The sequence below is a fragment of the Petaurus breviceps genome, unplaced genomic scaffold (genome assembly GCF_028583685.1).
Source record: "Petaurus breviceps papuanus isolate PSGF00001 unplaced genomic scaffold, PetGlider_PUasm1.0 90825, whole genome shotgun sequence".
In the NCBI taxonomy this organism is placed as follows: domain Eukaryota; kingdom Metazoa; phylum Chordata; class Mammalia; order Diprotodontia; family Petauridae; genus Petaurus; species Petaurus breviceps.
In genome coordinates, this window is record NW_027187353.1 from 18,003,628 (window position 1) to 18,019,007 (window position 15,380).

General features: G+C 49.7%; 1 protein-coding gene across 1 annotated transcript; it reads left to right on the top strand.

The window, feature by feature from the left end:
• The first annotated feature begins 6,203 nt into the window (after positions 1 to 6,203).
• On the top strand, positions 6,204 to 12,632 carry ISL2 (ISL LIM homeobox 2). Its single transcript, XM_069071251.1, is given in 5 exon segments — positions 6,204 to 6,328; positions 7,215 to 7,404; positions 8,283 to 8,545; positions 10,819 to 11,383; positions 12,491 to 12,632. Coding segments are annotated over 5 exon segments (1,218 nt in total). The 5' UTR covers positions 6,204 to 6,270.
• Positions 12,633 to 15,380: the final 2,748 nt, after the last annotated feature.

Consider the following 15,380-nt stretch of genomic DNA (forward strand, 5'->3'; position numbering starts at 1 on the left):
TGGCTTCAAAGGTTTGTTCTTTATCTACTGCACTAACTGCCTTTCTATGGTGATCAGTGTCCTTCTTTCACTGACTGAACTTGGGGTCATTACCATGGCAAACCTTTCCCATTTTATTTTGGTGGATCCATAACCCTCCAACAGGGTCCTACCCAGTCCCTCCCAGATTCATGGTTTCATCTGTGGTTTGGAAAGCAAACATATGTTGAGGCTACTGAATGAGCAATCTCTTTATGATGGGACCATCACTGTCCAAAAGATCCACTGGTTTTGGTCTTTGAGTAGTATGCTACCCAAGAACTAGATGGGAAATCCTCCTCTTTCTCTAAGGATCACACTGCATTGGGAAATCCTCTTGGGTGTCTAAAAGGTCCAGTTCTGGAACTTTTAAATTTTGAAACTTCTAAACTTGAAGTTGATCACAGAGCACCCCTCCCCACTCTCCCAAGGCTGAGACTACCCAGGAAATCTCTCTTCTTTGACTCAGAAGCCAAATTCCACAATCACATTGCTGAAGGAATTCATATTTTCCTCTTCTCCACATAGGAGGTTGGCTCTGAATTCTCCTTTTGTCCAAATGGACATATATATCTGCCTCATTTTCTGATTCTGCAGAAAATCAACCAGTGCTTGGGTTATTATTATTTCTGGGACAGGACTTTAAGGGTTAGAAAGAACTTTACTCACCACCACCAAGAGATAGGTGGTCTACAAATGTCTGTTTTGTAGATAAGAAAACAAATTGAAGATGAAGGGACATGCATAGGGTCACACACTTACCATAAGTGCCCCAGAAGGTTTGGTGATGAGATGTAAGCTGTTTGAGAGCAAGGATCATTTATTTTTCTCTTTGTATTCCCAGCTTCTAGTATGTTCTGGGAGTCAGGGATGCAACTGACTTCAACTATTGGTCTATCTCATAAGAAAGAGTTCTCAGGCAAGCAGTTCTGGGGAGAAGTCCTGTCTGAGGTGGAGGCAGCCAGGTGGTGTCTGGTCAAGTCCTTTCTCCCAATGTCAGAAGCAACACCCTAGGAATTAAAGCATCCTTCAGCTCCTCCTGACTCCCATCACTGTAGGCAATTTCAGCCTCCCCTCCCCTACTACCTGTGAGGCTTGGGGAAGCAGGGGGTTCTCCTTCACTTCAAGACATTCACAAGTCACTCAAAAACCTCAACTACCAACTATGTAAACTGAAGGGGTCTGGACTAGATTTAGGGTACTTAGCCTAAGGTGTTTTTTAAAAGATATTTTGAAAACAACATAAATGGTTTCCTTTGTAATTGTATGCATTTTATTTCATGCATTTAAAAACATTCTGAAAAGGGGTATCTTTCCCAGACTGTCACCCAAGGGGTTCATTACACAAAAAAAGTTAGGAACCTTTGGACTAGGGGATCTCTCAGACACTTTTCTTCTTTAACAGCTCATAGATTAGGATGAATCTAGGTATAAGGACACCTGGGCTCTCTTCCTGGCTCTTTTTTTAGAATAAGTTTAGAAAAAAATTTTTTATTCTAAATTTATTTTTAAAAATCAAGTTTAATGGGTATTTTTATATTTATAGGACAAAAACCGTATGATTATACATATGAAACTATAGATCTCTATTACATACAGCTTGCTTTTCTTTTTAAAAATAATTAGACCAACCTGTAGCTTTTAAAACTTCCCTGCTGGTCTGTGCCTTTTTCTGGTCTTCCTTCAGTTGTCTATGTAAAAAAAAAAGCCTTAATCCTCTTTTCTTTTTCCTTTCCTTCCCTCCCTCCTTTTCTCCTTTCCTTCCATTTTCTCTTTCTTTCTTTCTTTCTTTTTTTCTTCCTTTCTTTCTTCCTTCCTTTCTCTCCTCTCTTTCCCATATCTTTTGAAAAAAGAAAAGAAAAATAATATCCCTGTAATAAATATGCATGAGACAAAATAAATTCCCACGGTTGGCCAAGTCCAAAGACCGCCCCTCTCATTCTGCACCCCGAGCCCACCCTCCAGCTTTGCCAGGTTGGGCAGCACGTGTCCCCTTCAGTCCCCCTGCCCAATTCTTCCTGCCTCTTTCATTCTCCATTTGACCTTGGGCTAATGGTTCCTCCATTCAGGGTCTCCTCGTCTTAGGAAGGGGCTTCCTTTTACAGATGAGTAAACTGAGGCCCAGTGAGGTGAAGGGACTTGGCTAAGTAGAGGAGGCTTGGACCCTGGGCCCCATAGGCTGCTCTGCCCTCGGAGCCCTCTCTGAATCCTAGATTTTAGCCCCGGAGTCGGAGCCCTAGGCTGGGCTGCGCCGCTGAGCTCCACAGCAGCCCCTGCGCGGGGCCCTGAATTATTGATGGTCCTTCGGGAGATATCCTCTCCTTTGCTCTCCTCTCCAGAAGACGAGAAGGAGGAGGGTGGGAGGCGGGGCTCAGCACTGCTTGCAGTCTAGTCCGAGCTTTCTCCCCATCTCGTTCTCCTTGGCCCCGGGAGGCCTCCGAACAACCCCCCCGGCAGCAGCAACCCCACCCCACGCTTACCCCACCCCCACCCGACTGCGAAGTTCCTTCCCTTCCCCCAGCCCCTGCCCCCACCCAGCCAGCTTCGTTTGTTTATTTTTGGCTGGAGGGGGCAGGGAAGGGAAAAGCCCGCCCGAGCGCAGAGGAGGTGTCTAGACCCTAGCCAAGGGCAGGGGTGGGGATGGGGAAGACTGGGGGAGGAAAAAGAGTAACTTTCCTCTCTAGTGGGAAGGGCGCTGAGGAGGCCGAGAGGCTGGGTTCTAATCCTGAACCTCTACTGCTACGGTTCCATTCAATTCAACAAGCATTTATTAAGAGCCTACTGTACCAGGCACCAGGGATGAGGATATAGAAACGAAACTGTCCCTGTCCTCAAGGAGCTTACGGTCTACCAAGGGGAAAAAAATCACATGTCGGCAGGTAAGCAATTACAAATGATGCAGAAAATAAGGAAAAGGTCCCTGGAGTCCCAGCCCAAATCCCACTGACTAGAGCCGGGGAAGCGTGAGCTGGTCCCCTTCAAGCCAGCGCCTTCCCTGGGTTCACCTCCCTTGGATTCTCTCCCACATTAGTCTTGTTTGCATATTGTCTCCTCCATTAGATTTGAAGCCTTTCAAGGGCCAGGACTATTTTTTTGCCTTTGTATCCCCAGTGCTTAGCATAGCGCCTGACTATGGTAGGTGCTTAATAAATGTTATCTGACAAGAAAGGCCCTTCGTAGTAAGAGGCAATTAACAGCCTTTTCTCCAGATTCAATCCTTTCCAGAATCTCTTTAGCCTCGGTTTCCTTAACGTGTGTGTGTGTGTGTGTGTGTACTGGATCCCTTTGACAGTCTAGGGAAGCCAACAGACCCCTTGTCAGAATCATATTCATAAATGTATAAAGTAAAATAGAGGGAATGCAAATCTTGTTTGTAAATGCATAAACTAAAATAAAAAGGAGACCAATTATTGTGAAATAGTTATAAATTAAAAAAAAAAAAAGACAAGTTCTGGGATCTCAGGTTAAGAATCCAGGAGATGATCTCTGGACTCCACATCTGGGTTCCTAAGGTTTACAGATAATGATAAAGTCCTGTTTACACCCATTATTAGTTCATTTGATCTTCTCCACATTTCTCCAAGGTAGGACCTCCTCCAGCACAGGGCTTCCTTTACAGATGACAAAGCTGATCCTCAGCAAGGTGAAGGGAATTTCGAGTGCATGACACGCCACCGCCTCATGCCTCTAAACTCCAGGGCCCTGTGGAGCCCTAGAGTAGAATCAGAAAGCCCTCGGTTCCAATCCCGAGGCACATACTTCCCAACTCTGTGCTAAGTCGTTTCATTTTTCTGAGCCTTGGTTTCTGAATCTCTAAAATGGAGATCATTTGACCTACATCCTAGGGTTGTGTGAGGGTCAAATAAGAAAATTAATGGAAAATGCTTTGCAAATCATGAGGCCCGTGTAAATGAGTTGTTATTGGGAATATTGTTATTGCAGTTACTTCCTCTATGTCGGTAGGGTAAATTTTAGGAAGAGTAGAGTAAGTTAAAGACAGGTGAGACACCAAGGGCCAGGGACAGAAGCTGGGAACTAGCAAAGCTAAGGGAGGTGGGGAAGGTGGGGCCAGAGCCGGGAGATCTCCTGACTCTACAGTCACAGCTTGGATCTGTTTTAGCATAGCTTCTCTTGGACTTTTCGTCAGGAATAATAGGGCGTGGGGGAAAGTGTTTCTCCAGCGCCCCTTTCTGGGTTCTGTTCCCCAGCATCTGCAATGCCTTGGAGGGCTCTTCTCGAAAAGGTTCAAAACGATTTTAGCCTGAAGGCTCTAGAACCCTCGTGTTGTGTAGTGGGGAAGGAGACTGAGGAGAATAAGAGGGGAGGAGGGAGGAAGGGAGGGCGGAGATAAAATGACAAACGAAGACATACAGAGACACATAGAGAAACCTACACAGAGAGAGACAGACACAGACACACGGAGAGGCAGACAGAGGACAAAGGTAAAAAGAGAAGAGAAAAGGAAAAGAAAGATTCAATCTATTTTTTTTGGACAAGTATCTGTGCTTAGGATCTAAAGCAGGAGCCCAACAACCTTTTAAAATGAAAACCACTTTAATTCAAAAAAGTAAAAACAAAACCAGGAAATACTTCATCTCAGAAATCTATCCTTTCCCCTCTCCAAAGCCCCTGTTGTACATCCCTACCCAGAGACTGAATGAAAAGGAGGCATTTATCTTTTTTTATTTGTGTGTTTGCTATCCGGCCTCAAACACGCTGTAGCTGTATGACCCTGGACAAGTCACAACCATTGTTTGCCTAATCCACTGGAAAAGAAAATGGCAAACTACTCCAGTATCTTTGCCACTGGGTCAGGAGGAGTCCGACCTAACTGAATGCCCGAACTGCCATGGGCAGAAGAATCGGTCAATAAACATTAAGTTTCTACTATGCCCCAGGAAGTGTGCTGAGTTCTAAATACACAAATACAAAACCAAAGATGGACCTTACCCCCGAGACCTCACATTCCAAGGGGCCATGGAGCACTTTGGTCCAGCAAAAATAGGGGTGATAAGAGTTCGAGGGGAGTACACACCCCATCCAGGAACAATGACAGAGTTGATCACGGTTTCAGGAAATCAACTCTCCTAAGTTAATACACTTGTCTCAGTATTCCCCTTACCATTGGTTAACGAACAATATGGAATTGTTTCTAAAAAGTAATTTGCCCTAAAAGCGGAAATCGTCTCTAAACGACTTTCCCATCCTTCCCGGCAGGAACGGCCATATTCTGCTAATATGTAATAAATGCATCGTATTTTGGTTGAATCTATTTCAACCTTAAAAAAAGAAAAAGAAACTTTGGCAAGCCAAGATCAGGATCTATCCTAACCTTCCTCCCCAGCCCCTGAGAGAACAGCTCTCTCTCTGGCCCTGTCCAGTGTCAGCACCTATATTCACATCGGGCAGATGTTGGGAGGGGGAAGGGAAGCTAAATGAGAATGTTCGAAACGTTTCACATCACCATTACCCAAGTTCACCTCTCCAGCTTGCAGCCCCGGGAGGAAGGAGCAGGAGAAATAGTAAGTGGGTTGTTGATTTTCAGAGTCCCATCAAAACAAAGCCAGGCTCCTCCGCCCCAAGAAGGTGCGTGCGTGTGTGTGTGTGTGTGTGTGTGTGTGTGTGTGTGTGTGTGTTCCCCCCCCCCCCCCCCCCTTTAAAAGGCTGGGCGAACAATTCCAAGTAGTAAGCGCGGCGCTGGTCTGCATTCCAGCTGTCCTAGGGTCAGATTCATCTCCTGAAAGAGACATAGGACAGCGGAGGGGAGGAGCGGCCGCCCGGGGCCAGGAAAGCTTAGGCACCGCGCGAGCAGCTAGGGAGAGAGCTGCCCAGTTGCGGGGCTCTGCTAAATACTGACGGACCTTCTCTGCTGACTGGACTGGGAGCTTGTAGATTACGGGGAGGGGGGGTGTCTGCTCTCTATTGTTCAGTCTGGCCAATCAAGTCGCCCCCATTCCCCCTCGGCCAATCTCCCTTGCGCGCCCCCCCACCCCTCCCCTCCGGTCCCACATCACCTCTTCTCCCATCTCCCCGCCTCCCCCCCACCATCTCTAAACCCTGGTGTGACGTCACAGACCCCGCCCCCAGGCTCTGGGCCCGGGGGGCTGGGAGCGTGCTGATGTCATGCGGCGTGCGGGGCTAGTGCAGAATTCCTCTCCCACCCAAGTCCTCCAGGCTGGAGGAGTTAGTTAGCAAAGAGCCGAGACTGGACGAACCCGACCATCCTTCCGTCTACATCATAACACTTTGCGCATGGTGGATATTATTTTTAATTATCCTTTTCTGTGTGCTATGGGGGATCATTCCAAGAGTAAGTCTTTTTATGTGTGTGTGCGCGCGCGCGTGCCTGCCTGCGCGTGTTTGTGTGTGTGTCTGTGTGTGTGTGCATGATATTAAAAAATATTTTCCTGATACATATGCTTAGCAGCTTCTACAAGTGGCTTCTCTTTGACAAGGCAGTTGGGGAAACCAATATTAAAACGAACGCTCCTGTCCCTCTCCGGGTTCCGCTGTAGGATATTGTTAATATTTGGGAATCAGAGACTATTCCTGCTGGCCCGGGGCTATGCCGCCGGGTCGGGGCTGACTGAGGGTTGCGGGGAGGAGCGGACTTCTTTTTCTTCGCTTTTAGCCTTTCGTGCTTTCCAAAGGAAGAATGTCTCCTCGTAATTGTGAATTGTGCCAGTCCGATGGCGGGGGGACGAGTCCTTTTTATTTGTGGCTATGAGGTGTCTAGTAGTGCTGGAGTCCTGGAGCCCGGGGCGCACTCCGTCGAGCGACCCGGGGCGGCTGGGGCTGGGGAGTCTGGCGCTCGGCGAGGCTTCTATGAGTTCTTCCTGACTGCTTTTCGCATCTTAGTTAGCACTGAGCTCTTTAGATTAAAAAAAAAAAAAAAGTAATAATAAAGAAAAGTCCAAGGGATCCTAAACGGAAATATCTGGGGAGGGAGGAAAGCCACCAATTTTGAGGGTTGCATTTTTCTTCCAAATGACGGAACCTTTAGGAAGTGTCCTTTTCCTGATAATGATGATGGGTGGTCGTGATTTTCTTGAAAGAATGGGAGAGGGAGAGAGAGAGAGAGAGAGAGAGAGAGAGAGAGAGAGAGAGAGAAATGCATAAATGAAAGTTCTTTGTAAATGCGTCGGAAAGCCAGCAGTTGATGGTAGGTTCCTGAATCTGCTCGTTTTCCCTCGTAGAAAAGCCCGGGATTGCTATGTGTGTCGGCTGTGGGAGTCAGATTCACGACCAGTACATTCTCAAGGTCTCTCCGGACCTCGAGTGGCATGCAGCCTGCCTCAAATGCGCTGAATGCAGCCAGTACTTGGACGAAACCTGCACGTGTTTTGTGAGAAATGGCAAGACGTACTGTAAAAGGGACTATATCAGGTGATGCGCGTCGCTGTTTATCCATCCAAAGAAAAGCCCCAGCCTGGAACGTGACCTTGGCTGCCTCCCCCTGTCCCCGGCTCCGTTTCTCCAGCGCTCCTTTCAAAGCTGCCCACCTGGAAGGGCTTCCCCCTCTTTGAGCCCCGCACCTCTCCACCTGGGCCATTGCTAGCGTGGCTCCTGAGGCTGCTCAGAAACTTTTCTCCCTCCTTGTCACTGCATGGTCCCCTCTCCCGTCTGTTCGCTGGAGCAGGGATCCTCTCCAGGAACGCTGAGCTCTTGTCGTTTGAAAACCATAGCTCCCCATGGTATCATCCAATACATTCTGCCAAGCTTTGTCACTGTACTTGGTCAGTAGTGACCTAGAAATGGTGGCCCTGGAACCAGCCAGAGAGAGACAAAAAAGAGAGAGAGACAAAAAGAGAGAGAAAGAGAAACCCCTAGGTTTGTCAAAACGCGTCTTTCTGTGTGTGTGAATGTGTGCTTATATTTGTAAGAATATATTAGTGTGAATAGGAGTGAATATGTAGGGCATATCGGTGCTTTAATATATGGATATGGGTGTGTATAATAGTGGGACTATGTGAATGTGTGTGTGTGACCGTGACCGTGCGCGTGTGAATTAAGGAGACAGGCAGAGACAGCATGGTGAACAGATGAAATCCGGGGAGGCCGGGGATTTGATTCTTCCCTTAGCCGGTGGGCATGTTGCTGTTTTAGCTTGCTCTAAGAAGTCGCTTGGGGCCTTCGGGAAGGCAAAGTCGATCCTAGGGCCAGGGAGCAGAGCGGCATCCTTTGGGCATTCCTCGCAGGCAGTTAGAGGCGCTGACTTGGCAAACCCTCGCTCCTTGCCCTCTCACCCCCACTTTCCTCGGCAGGTTGTTCGGCATCAAGTGTGCCAAATGCAAGGTGGGTTTCAGCAGCAGCGACCTGGTGATGAGAGCCCGGGAGAACGTGTACCACATCGAGTGCTTCCGCTGTTCGGTCTGCAGTCGCCAGCTGCTGCCGGGGGATGAGTTCTCCCTAAGGGATCACGAGCTTCTGTGCCGGGCAGATCACAGCCTCCTGCTGGACAGGGCCGCGGCGGAGAGCCCTCGGAGCCCGGGACACCTACCAAGCGGCAGGGGCCTACATCTGTCAGGTAAGGGCTGTGCCAGATCCCTAACCTGGTCTGGGGAATTTGGAGATAATGCCTATGGGCAGTGTGTGTGTGTGTGTGTGTGTGTGTGTGTGTGTGTGTGTGGTGTGTGTGTGTGTGTGTATGGGGGGGGACAGGGAGAAGAGGGAGAGACAGAGAGGGAGAGACAGAGAGAGAGAGAGAGAGAGAGAGAGAGAGAGAGAGAGAGAGAGAGAGAGAGAGAGAGAGAGAGAGAGAGAAAGGCCTTGAGTAATTTAATACTTGCAGCCTCACACTGGGGCCTCTGGTAGACAGACAGACACACCAGTGTGCATATGGGCTGGAGAACCCCCTCTAGGGAAAGCACCGTCTCCCTCCGTGTAAGGGGCCCCTTTCACTGACAGAGAGGCTTCAGTGTTTTGGTAATTCAGACACACTGAAAGTTGGGGGTACAGGCTCTTCCTAGGTGCACGGTATTTGAAGTAAACCTTATTTGATTGGGAACTAAACCTGGCTTACCTGGCTGTAGTATTGGGGACACTGTTCACTGGACCCCATTCCACCTCAAGGCAGCTGTTTGAGTCCCCTGTGTTTTGTGACATTAATAGGAGGACTGCCTGATCAAGATGTGCAGAGGATAGACAGGTGTGCATTGAAGGTGCAGAATGAGCAGAGTACCCCCCCCTGCCCCGGAGAGCTGAATATATTTGGAGAGTATACCGTATATGGAACCCATGGTACCAGTGTTTTCCCCTGGAATGAGTTAGAGAAGTGAATTAAGATGCGTTAGCAAACATTCAGGGCCTGAGGGCCTCTTGCTGGCATTCAGTGACTCAGACCCTATTTTAAAGCCCCTCAAAGGGGCTCTCCCCACGGTGGCCTTTAGTCCTAAGCTCCTCGGATGGGCCGTTTCAAGACTCCTCTTCTCAACCCTGGTGTAATATAAGGAACTGGGGCCCTGTCTCAAGAAAGCTAAGGAGCCTAGGGTCTGAGGAGGCGAAGGGTGGGCTGTGAGCCTGAGGAGCCTGATCTAAAGGAGGCCCAGGAGAGGGGAAAGCCCTGGAGAAGAGACAAGAATCTTAGGTGAGGAACCGCTTGGAAGAGAAAGAACCCGGCTTGGAAGGAGGAGCAAGGGAGGCCTAAGGAGGCCGGGAGAAGGAGGAGGACACAGTGCCAGGAAGGGAAAGAACCAAAAGGGAGTGGGTCAGTACAAAGGAGTCACTTTTGAGACATCCTTCCCCTTGCTACGCTGCAGAGGCCTGGAAGGCACTGCATTATACTAAGACCAGCATCTGGGCTGCCTGAATAACCGGCTCATGCCGGCTCCTACACCAGTTGTCGTCTGACTGGGAGGGGTAAAGAGGACTGGGGACCTCTCTCTTTCCCCCCTCCCCCCCTCCATCTAGCCTTCTCGAGCCAGAAGGAGCAGCCTGGGACCTTTAGAATCCCCAGTGCTTGCTCTGGCCTTTCCGATTGGAATGATCCCTCTAATCACCTTTGAGGCTTTACTGGGAGGAAGAGGGGAACTGGAGGAGAAGGCCAGAAAGATCACAGGGCAGTGTCTGCAGTGTTGAGAGAGTAGCCCTGAGCTGCTGGACCCTAGAGACTTTACTCCTGTGTGTTTGCCGCTAAGGGCTTGGGGGCTACCCGGCAGCCTTTTCTGGGGCCTGCGGAGCATTTTCCTGGGACACCAATACGGCTGAAGAGCAGAGGCTCGGGAAGAGGAACTTTGGGGGCTGTGGATGAGGAAGGGGGTTTATGGCTGAGTTCATTCTAATGGCTAAGGTGGAGGGGAGTGTGTGTGGGGAGGGTTGGGGTTCCGGAGAGGGGCGGGGACGTGTGCGTAGAAGTTCCTTTCTAAGTCACGAATCTTCATTGTCTATTTTAAAAATTACTAGATACGCTGATGGCAATTTAGGGAAGAAGCCAAGGGATAGTGAGAAATAGAATAAATACGAATTCAATTAGTCAATCAACAAACGTTATTTAGGCACTATTATGTGCTAGCCCCTGGGCTAAGCTCAGTCCGGGGAAACCCTAAATAAAAAAAGCCCCGGACCTCAATTCAGCGAAAAGCCAAGCAAAACAACGTGTAGAAATTGTTTTTAGAAAAAGCAATTGCAATAAAATCAAACGAAATAAATCGGATCCGAAAAGCATCTTTCCTGCCCCCGGCCCGGATCAGGGGGACTCCCCGCAGGCGAGAGACGCGTTGGGCCGTGGCCGAGCTCCGGGCTAACGCCGCCCGCGGTCGGTGGCTTTCTCCCGGCCTCTCCCCCGCCCCTGTCCCCCAGCAGAAGCAGGCTCTGGCCGGCAGCCTTCGCTCCGACCCCACGTGCACAAGCAGTCGGAGAAGACGACCCGGGTGCGCACGGTTCTCAACGAAAAGCAGCTGCACACGCTGCGGACCTGCTACGCGGCCAACCCGCGGCCCGATGCGCTAATGAAGGAGCAGCTGGTAGAAATGACGGGGCTCAGCCCGCGAGTCATCCGCGTCTGGTTCCAGAACAAGCGCTGCAAAGACAAGAAGAAATCCATCCTCATGAAGCAGCTGCAGCAGCAACAGCACAGCGACAAGACGAGTCTGCAGGGTCTGACTGGGACGCCTCTGGTGGCGGGCAGCCCCATCCGCCATGAGAGTGCAGTGCAGGGCAGTGCGGTGGAGGTGCAGACTTACCAGCCACCCTGGAAAGCACTCAGCGAGTTTGCGCTACAAAGCGACCTAGACCAGCCAGCCTTCCAGCAACTGGTGTCCTTCTCTGAGTCAGGCTCTCTGGGGAATTCTTCGGGCAGCGACGTGACCTCCTAATCCTCCCAGCTCCCAGACACTCCAAACAGCATGGTGCCCAGCCCGGTGGAGACGTGAGGAGCCTGGGGCCTGTGGGCCCCTCTTTCTGAGGATCTCGCATGTTCCCTGCATGAGACTCACCCATGCGCAGGCCATCCAGCTCTCTGAAAACCCTCTCTCCTTTTTAATTATTATTGTTATTTAAAGGAAAGAGAGAAAGAGACAAAAGAAAGATACTGTCTTGACTGCCAAAAGCACCAGGATGTGACCTTCCTTCTTCAGACTGGAGAACCCCTTCTCTGCTGGGTTTATTTTTGCAAAACCAAAATTGAGGATTTACTAGGATTAGGCCTCACCCCTCCCCTTTCCTCCCCAATATACCATGTAATCCGGCTTTCTGACTCCCCTCATCCCAACTCACCTGGTGGCTTATAAAAAGAAAGAAAACCAATTCCCACCCGGAAGCTGGACAGCCCGACCTCTCCTTTTCTCCCCTTGGCCCACTCTGGGCTTTGGGGTCAGCTTTGCTCCAACTGGCCACTCTCTTTTTGGTTTGGTGGTTGTTTTTTCAAACCTTTTGTTGGTTAAGGATGGGGGGAGGGTAAAGGAAGAAAAGGAAAGGAAAGAATACCCAAAGCCCCAAATCGCATGATTGCTGGAAAACCAAAACAAAATGGAACCAAACCCCAAATATACGGAGAAAGAGACTTTTCTTGCAAATGTTTTAATTTATCAGTGAACGGAGGACAGTGTGTGAGCCTTTGCCGAACAAACAAACGAACGTAAGTTATTGCTATTTATTGAGAACAGCAAGTTCATAGTGGGACTAATATTTTGATCTTAATAATAAAAAGCCAAACCCCACACCCTCTTGGCTTGCCCGCCTGTGTCTTGTTGGCTCAGCCTAAAGGTGGGTCTGGAGGTGGGGTGGGCCCTCGGGGTCTGGAGGTGGGGTGGGCCACGCCGATCTTGAGCTCATTTTTCGGAAAAGGAAACAAGAAGAGAAGTAGAGATTGTGCCAGGATGGGGTAAACCGCTGAGGGCCGCGGCCAGCCGTCTCTCACTGGAGACTCCACTGGCGTCCCTTCCTGGTCGGCGTCGGGGGGGGGGGGGGGGCGCGGGGAGGGAAGGCTCACCTCTCCCATCCGCGGCTTTACAGCCTCTTCTCACCTCTCCCGCAGGTCCCACCTTCCCTCCACTTCCAAACACCATCTTGCCTCCTTCCCTGAGGTCGCAGCCCCATCCCTGCTCACCTCCTGCTCCTGGGTCACTCTCCAGCAAAGTTTCCCACTCACCCCCTCCTCCTTCCGAAGCCAGGCCTAGACTCGTGCCAGGAGACCTTAGCCATGTTCAGGGGCAGCCCCAGTCCCGGGTTCCTGGCCCCTGCAATCAGCCAGGCCTCACACCGTAGCCTCAGCCGTCATGATCCCCGGACCTGGGTTTTCCATCAACCCCACAAGAACATACGGTGGGGAAGGGACAGCAGTAGGGTTCCTTCACTGCCCACCGAGGGGCTCTTAGCCTGCGTCAGCCAGGCAGGGCTGTCGCCGTCCGTCCATCTGTCCGGCCGACCGTCCGTGCCTCCCATCCCTGCCGCATCTGTCCCCGCCCTCGGCCCTCTGCATTCATTAAGTTCTGTCTAGACAGAGGCGAGGCCGGCGGCCCCTTATCGGCCCCTGGCATCACCTGCAAGCGAGACCCCCGGGAGTCCCGCGCCCCCCACGAGCACTGGGCCGTGGCCGCCCGCCGAGACTCGGCTTGCTTTCCTGCCCCGGCACGGGAGCCGCGGGCCGCGAGGGCCTGGGGCTGCCTGCTCCAGCTCAGCCGGTGTGACATTTCAAACCCGCGGCTTAGGTTCTCAGGGGTGGCCAGCGAGGGGCACCGTGGGCGGGGCGGGGGGGGGGGGGCGGGGGCGCGAGGCTCGAAGGTCGGGCGGCCCCGGCCCGGGCCCAGCCTGGCTCAGGTTCTCCCAGACACTAGGGTTAACCCTTTGGGGCCGAAGTATCCGTGCGCCGGGGCGGCCGTGAGGGCGGGGTGTGCCTGGGCAGCGCCGGGGCGAGGGGCAGCCTGCCTGCCTAGGAGCTGGGGCGCAGGCGGGGTCGGAGGCTACCGCGCAAATCTTTTTTTTTTTTTCCTCTTTCTTCCCTTCTCTTCTTCTCCCTCTCTCTTTTTCTTTTTTTCTATTTTTTCATTTTTTCCTCTGGTGCTGAGATCTCTTCACAATTAAACACAATTGCTTTTTCGTTAAATCTTTCGTTTTCTTTTTCATTCTTTCTTTTTCTCTTTCATTTATTCTTCCCTCCCCCTTTTTAAAATATGAAAGCTTGTTGGAGACCATCGAAGGAAAGGATGAGGTGGGAAAGGAGATCTAAGTATTTTTTTTAACTTCCTAAAAGTCAAGGTGACGCTAGTGAAAGAATTAAAGGGAACATTCTCCCTTCTTTAGGATTTAGGAAATAGTGCTGCAAACTCAGATAAGGGAAAAGATATGCAGGGTTAATGAGGACCAGCTTTACCTCCTGAACTGCCCAGATGAGGTTTTAATAAACAGGGCTGGGTTCTTTGAGGCATCTTTTCCTTAACTGAGACCATTCCCCTCTAATAGAAATACAGACCATCTCTTCTTACCCCTTGGGCTAGGCCATTGGATAGAGGGGCTAAAGTCCAGGGGAGTCAAATTTTTGTTTGGGGGCCTTTCATTCTACGGGCAACCAAAACTCCATCGGTCAATTTTTTTTCTTTCTAAATCAAAGTTTGGAATAAGGAGCATAATAGATGCGATTCTCAGACATTTAGATTTGCACTTCAGTGTTTCTGTTCTGTGAATGCAAACATCTCTATGCACATGTGGATTTCTGCTATATCACTTTAAAACTGAATTCCTCTCTTTTCTATTTGGACACATACACGAACGAGCATGTTCATGAAAATCGGGAAATAAGGTGGCCAAAGTCAGTAACTGTTTTAGCATCATAGTAACTGGACGACAGCAGTTAACGTCACATTCTTGTCTCTTTGCTGTTGGTGTTTCTGTGCAGGCAAAAGAAAGGTTCTCTTTCAGTGGGGGTTGCCAGGGAAAGGATCTGACTCTGATAAGACCTTTTTACAACAGTCCCTAGTGGGGTGTCAGATCTATGGTTAGGGAGTTGCAGCAATAAGGAATATCAATTTTACTGGTTCTCAGATCATCTTGAAACATTTTCTGTAATACAGGAGGGATTTCCCTGTAAATTAAATTACCTGTGCAATTACAAGGAGGGGATTTTATGCTTACTGAAGTGAGATACCCATTCCCACAGTAAAAACTCAAGCTAATCAGGAAGGTCACAGGGTAGAAGGAAGGGAGTTAGTTATTTAGACAGAGACTTTAATGTTAGGTTGAGTGAGATTAAAAACAAAATCTAGGTAGCTTCATGTCATCTTTGTGGGAGAGGGATTTTCAGGAAAAAAAGTTTGTAGGAATGAACACACAAAGTCTACAATTTTGGGGAAATAAAAGCAAAGGAAAAATTCCCTTTCTGGAAACACCTAAGAAGCTTCAGGGACCAAGAGAATTGTAATCAGCTTGCATTTTTGTGTATAAAAAAGACAGTAAAGCCTAGGAAGGCAGCCAGCCAGCCAAGCATTTTTGAAGTCTTTGCTATGAACCAGGCAACTGTGGGCTAAGTGATGGGGATACGGAACAGCAAATTCTGTCCTGCTCAGGGAGGTGGTCTGGCTCTGGGAATCGCCATGGAGATACTTCCATGACTGCATGAAAGAAAGCTCGGATGAACTGGCTGCACATTTAGAAGTTTTAGCTTGCTGGCAAGGGATTTGCCAGCATACAGGAGATATTAGGGATAAATGAGTGCATATTTGCAGAGAGGTGTCAGTTTGAAAAGGGGTAAATTGGAAATCAGTTTACCAAGGAAAAGAATTTCAGGGTTTTTTTAAAGCAAAAATCTAAAGGGTTCTCTCTGCCTCTCTGTCTCTCTCGGTCTCTCTGTCTCTGTCTCTCTGTCTCTGTCTCTCTCTGTCTCTGTCTCTGTCTCTGTCTCTCTCTCTGTCTCTGTCTCTGTCTCTCTCTCT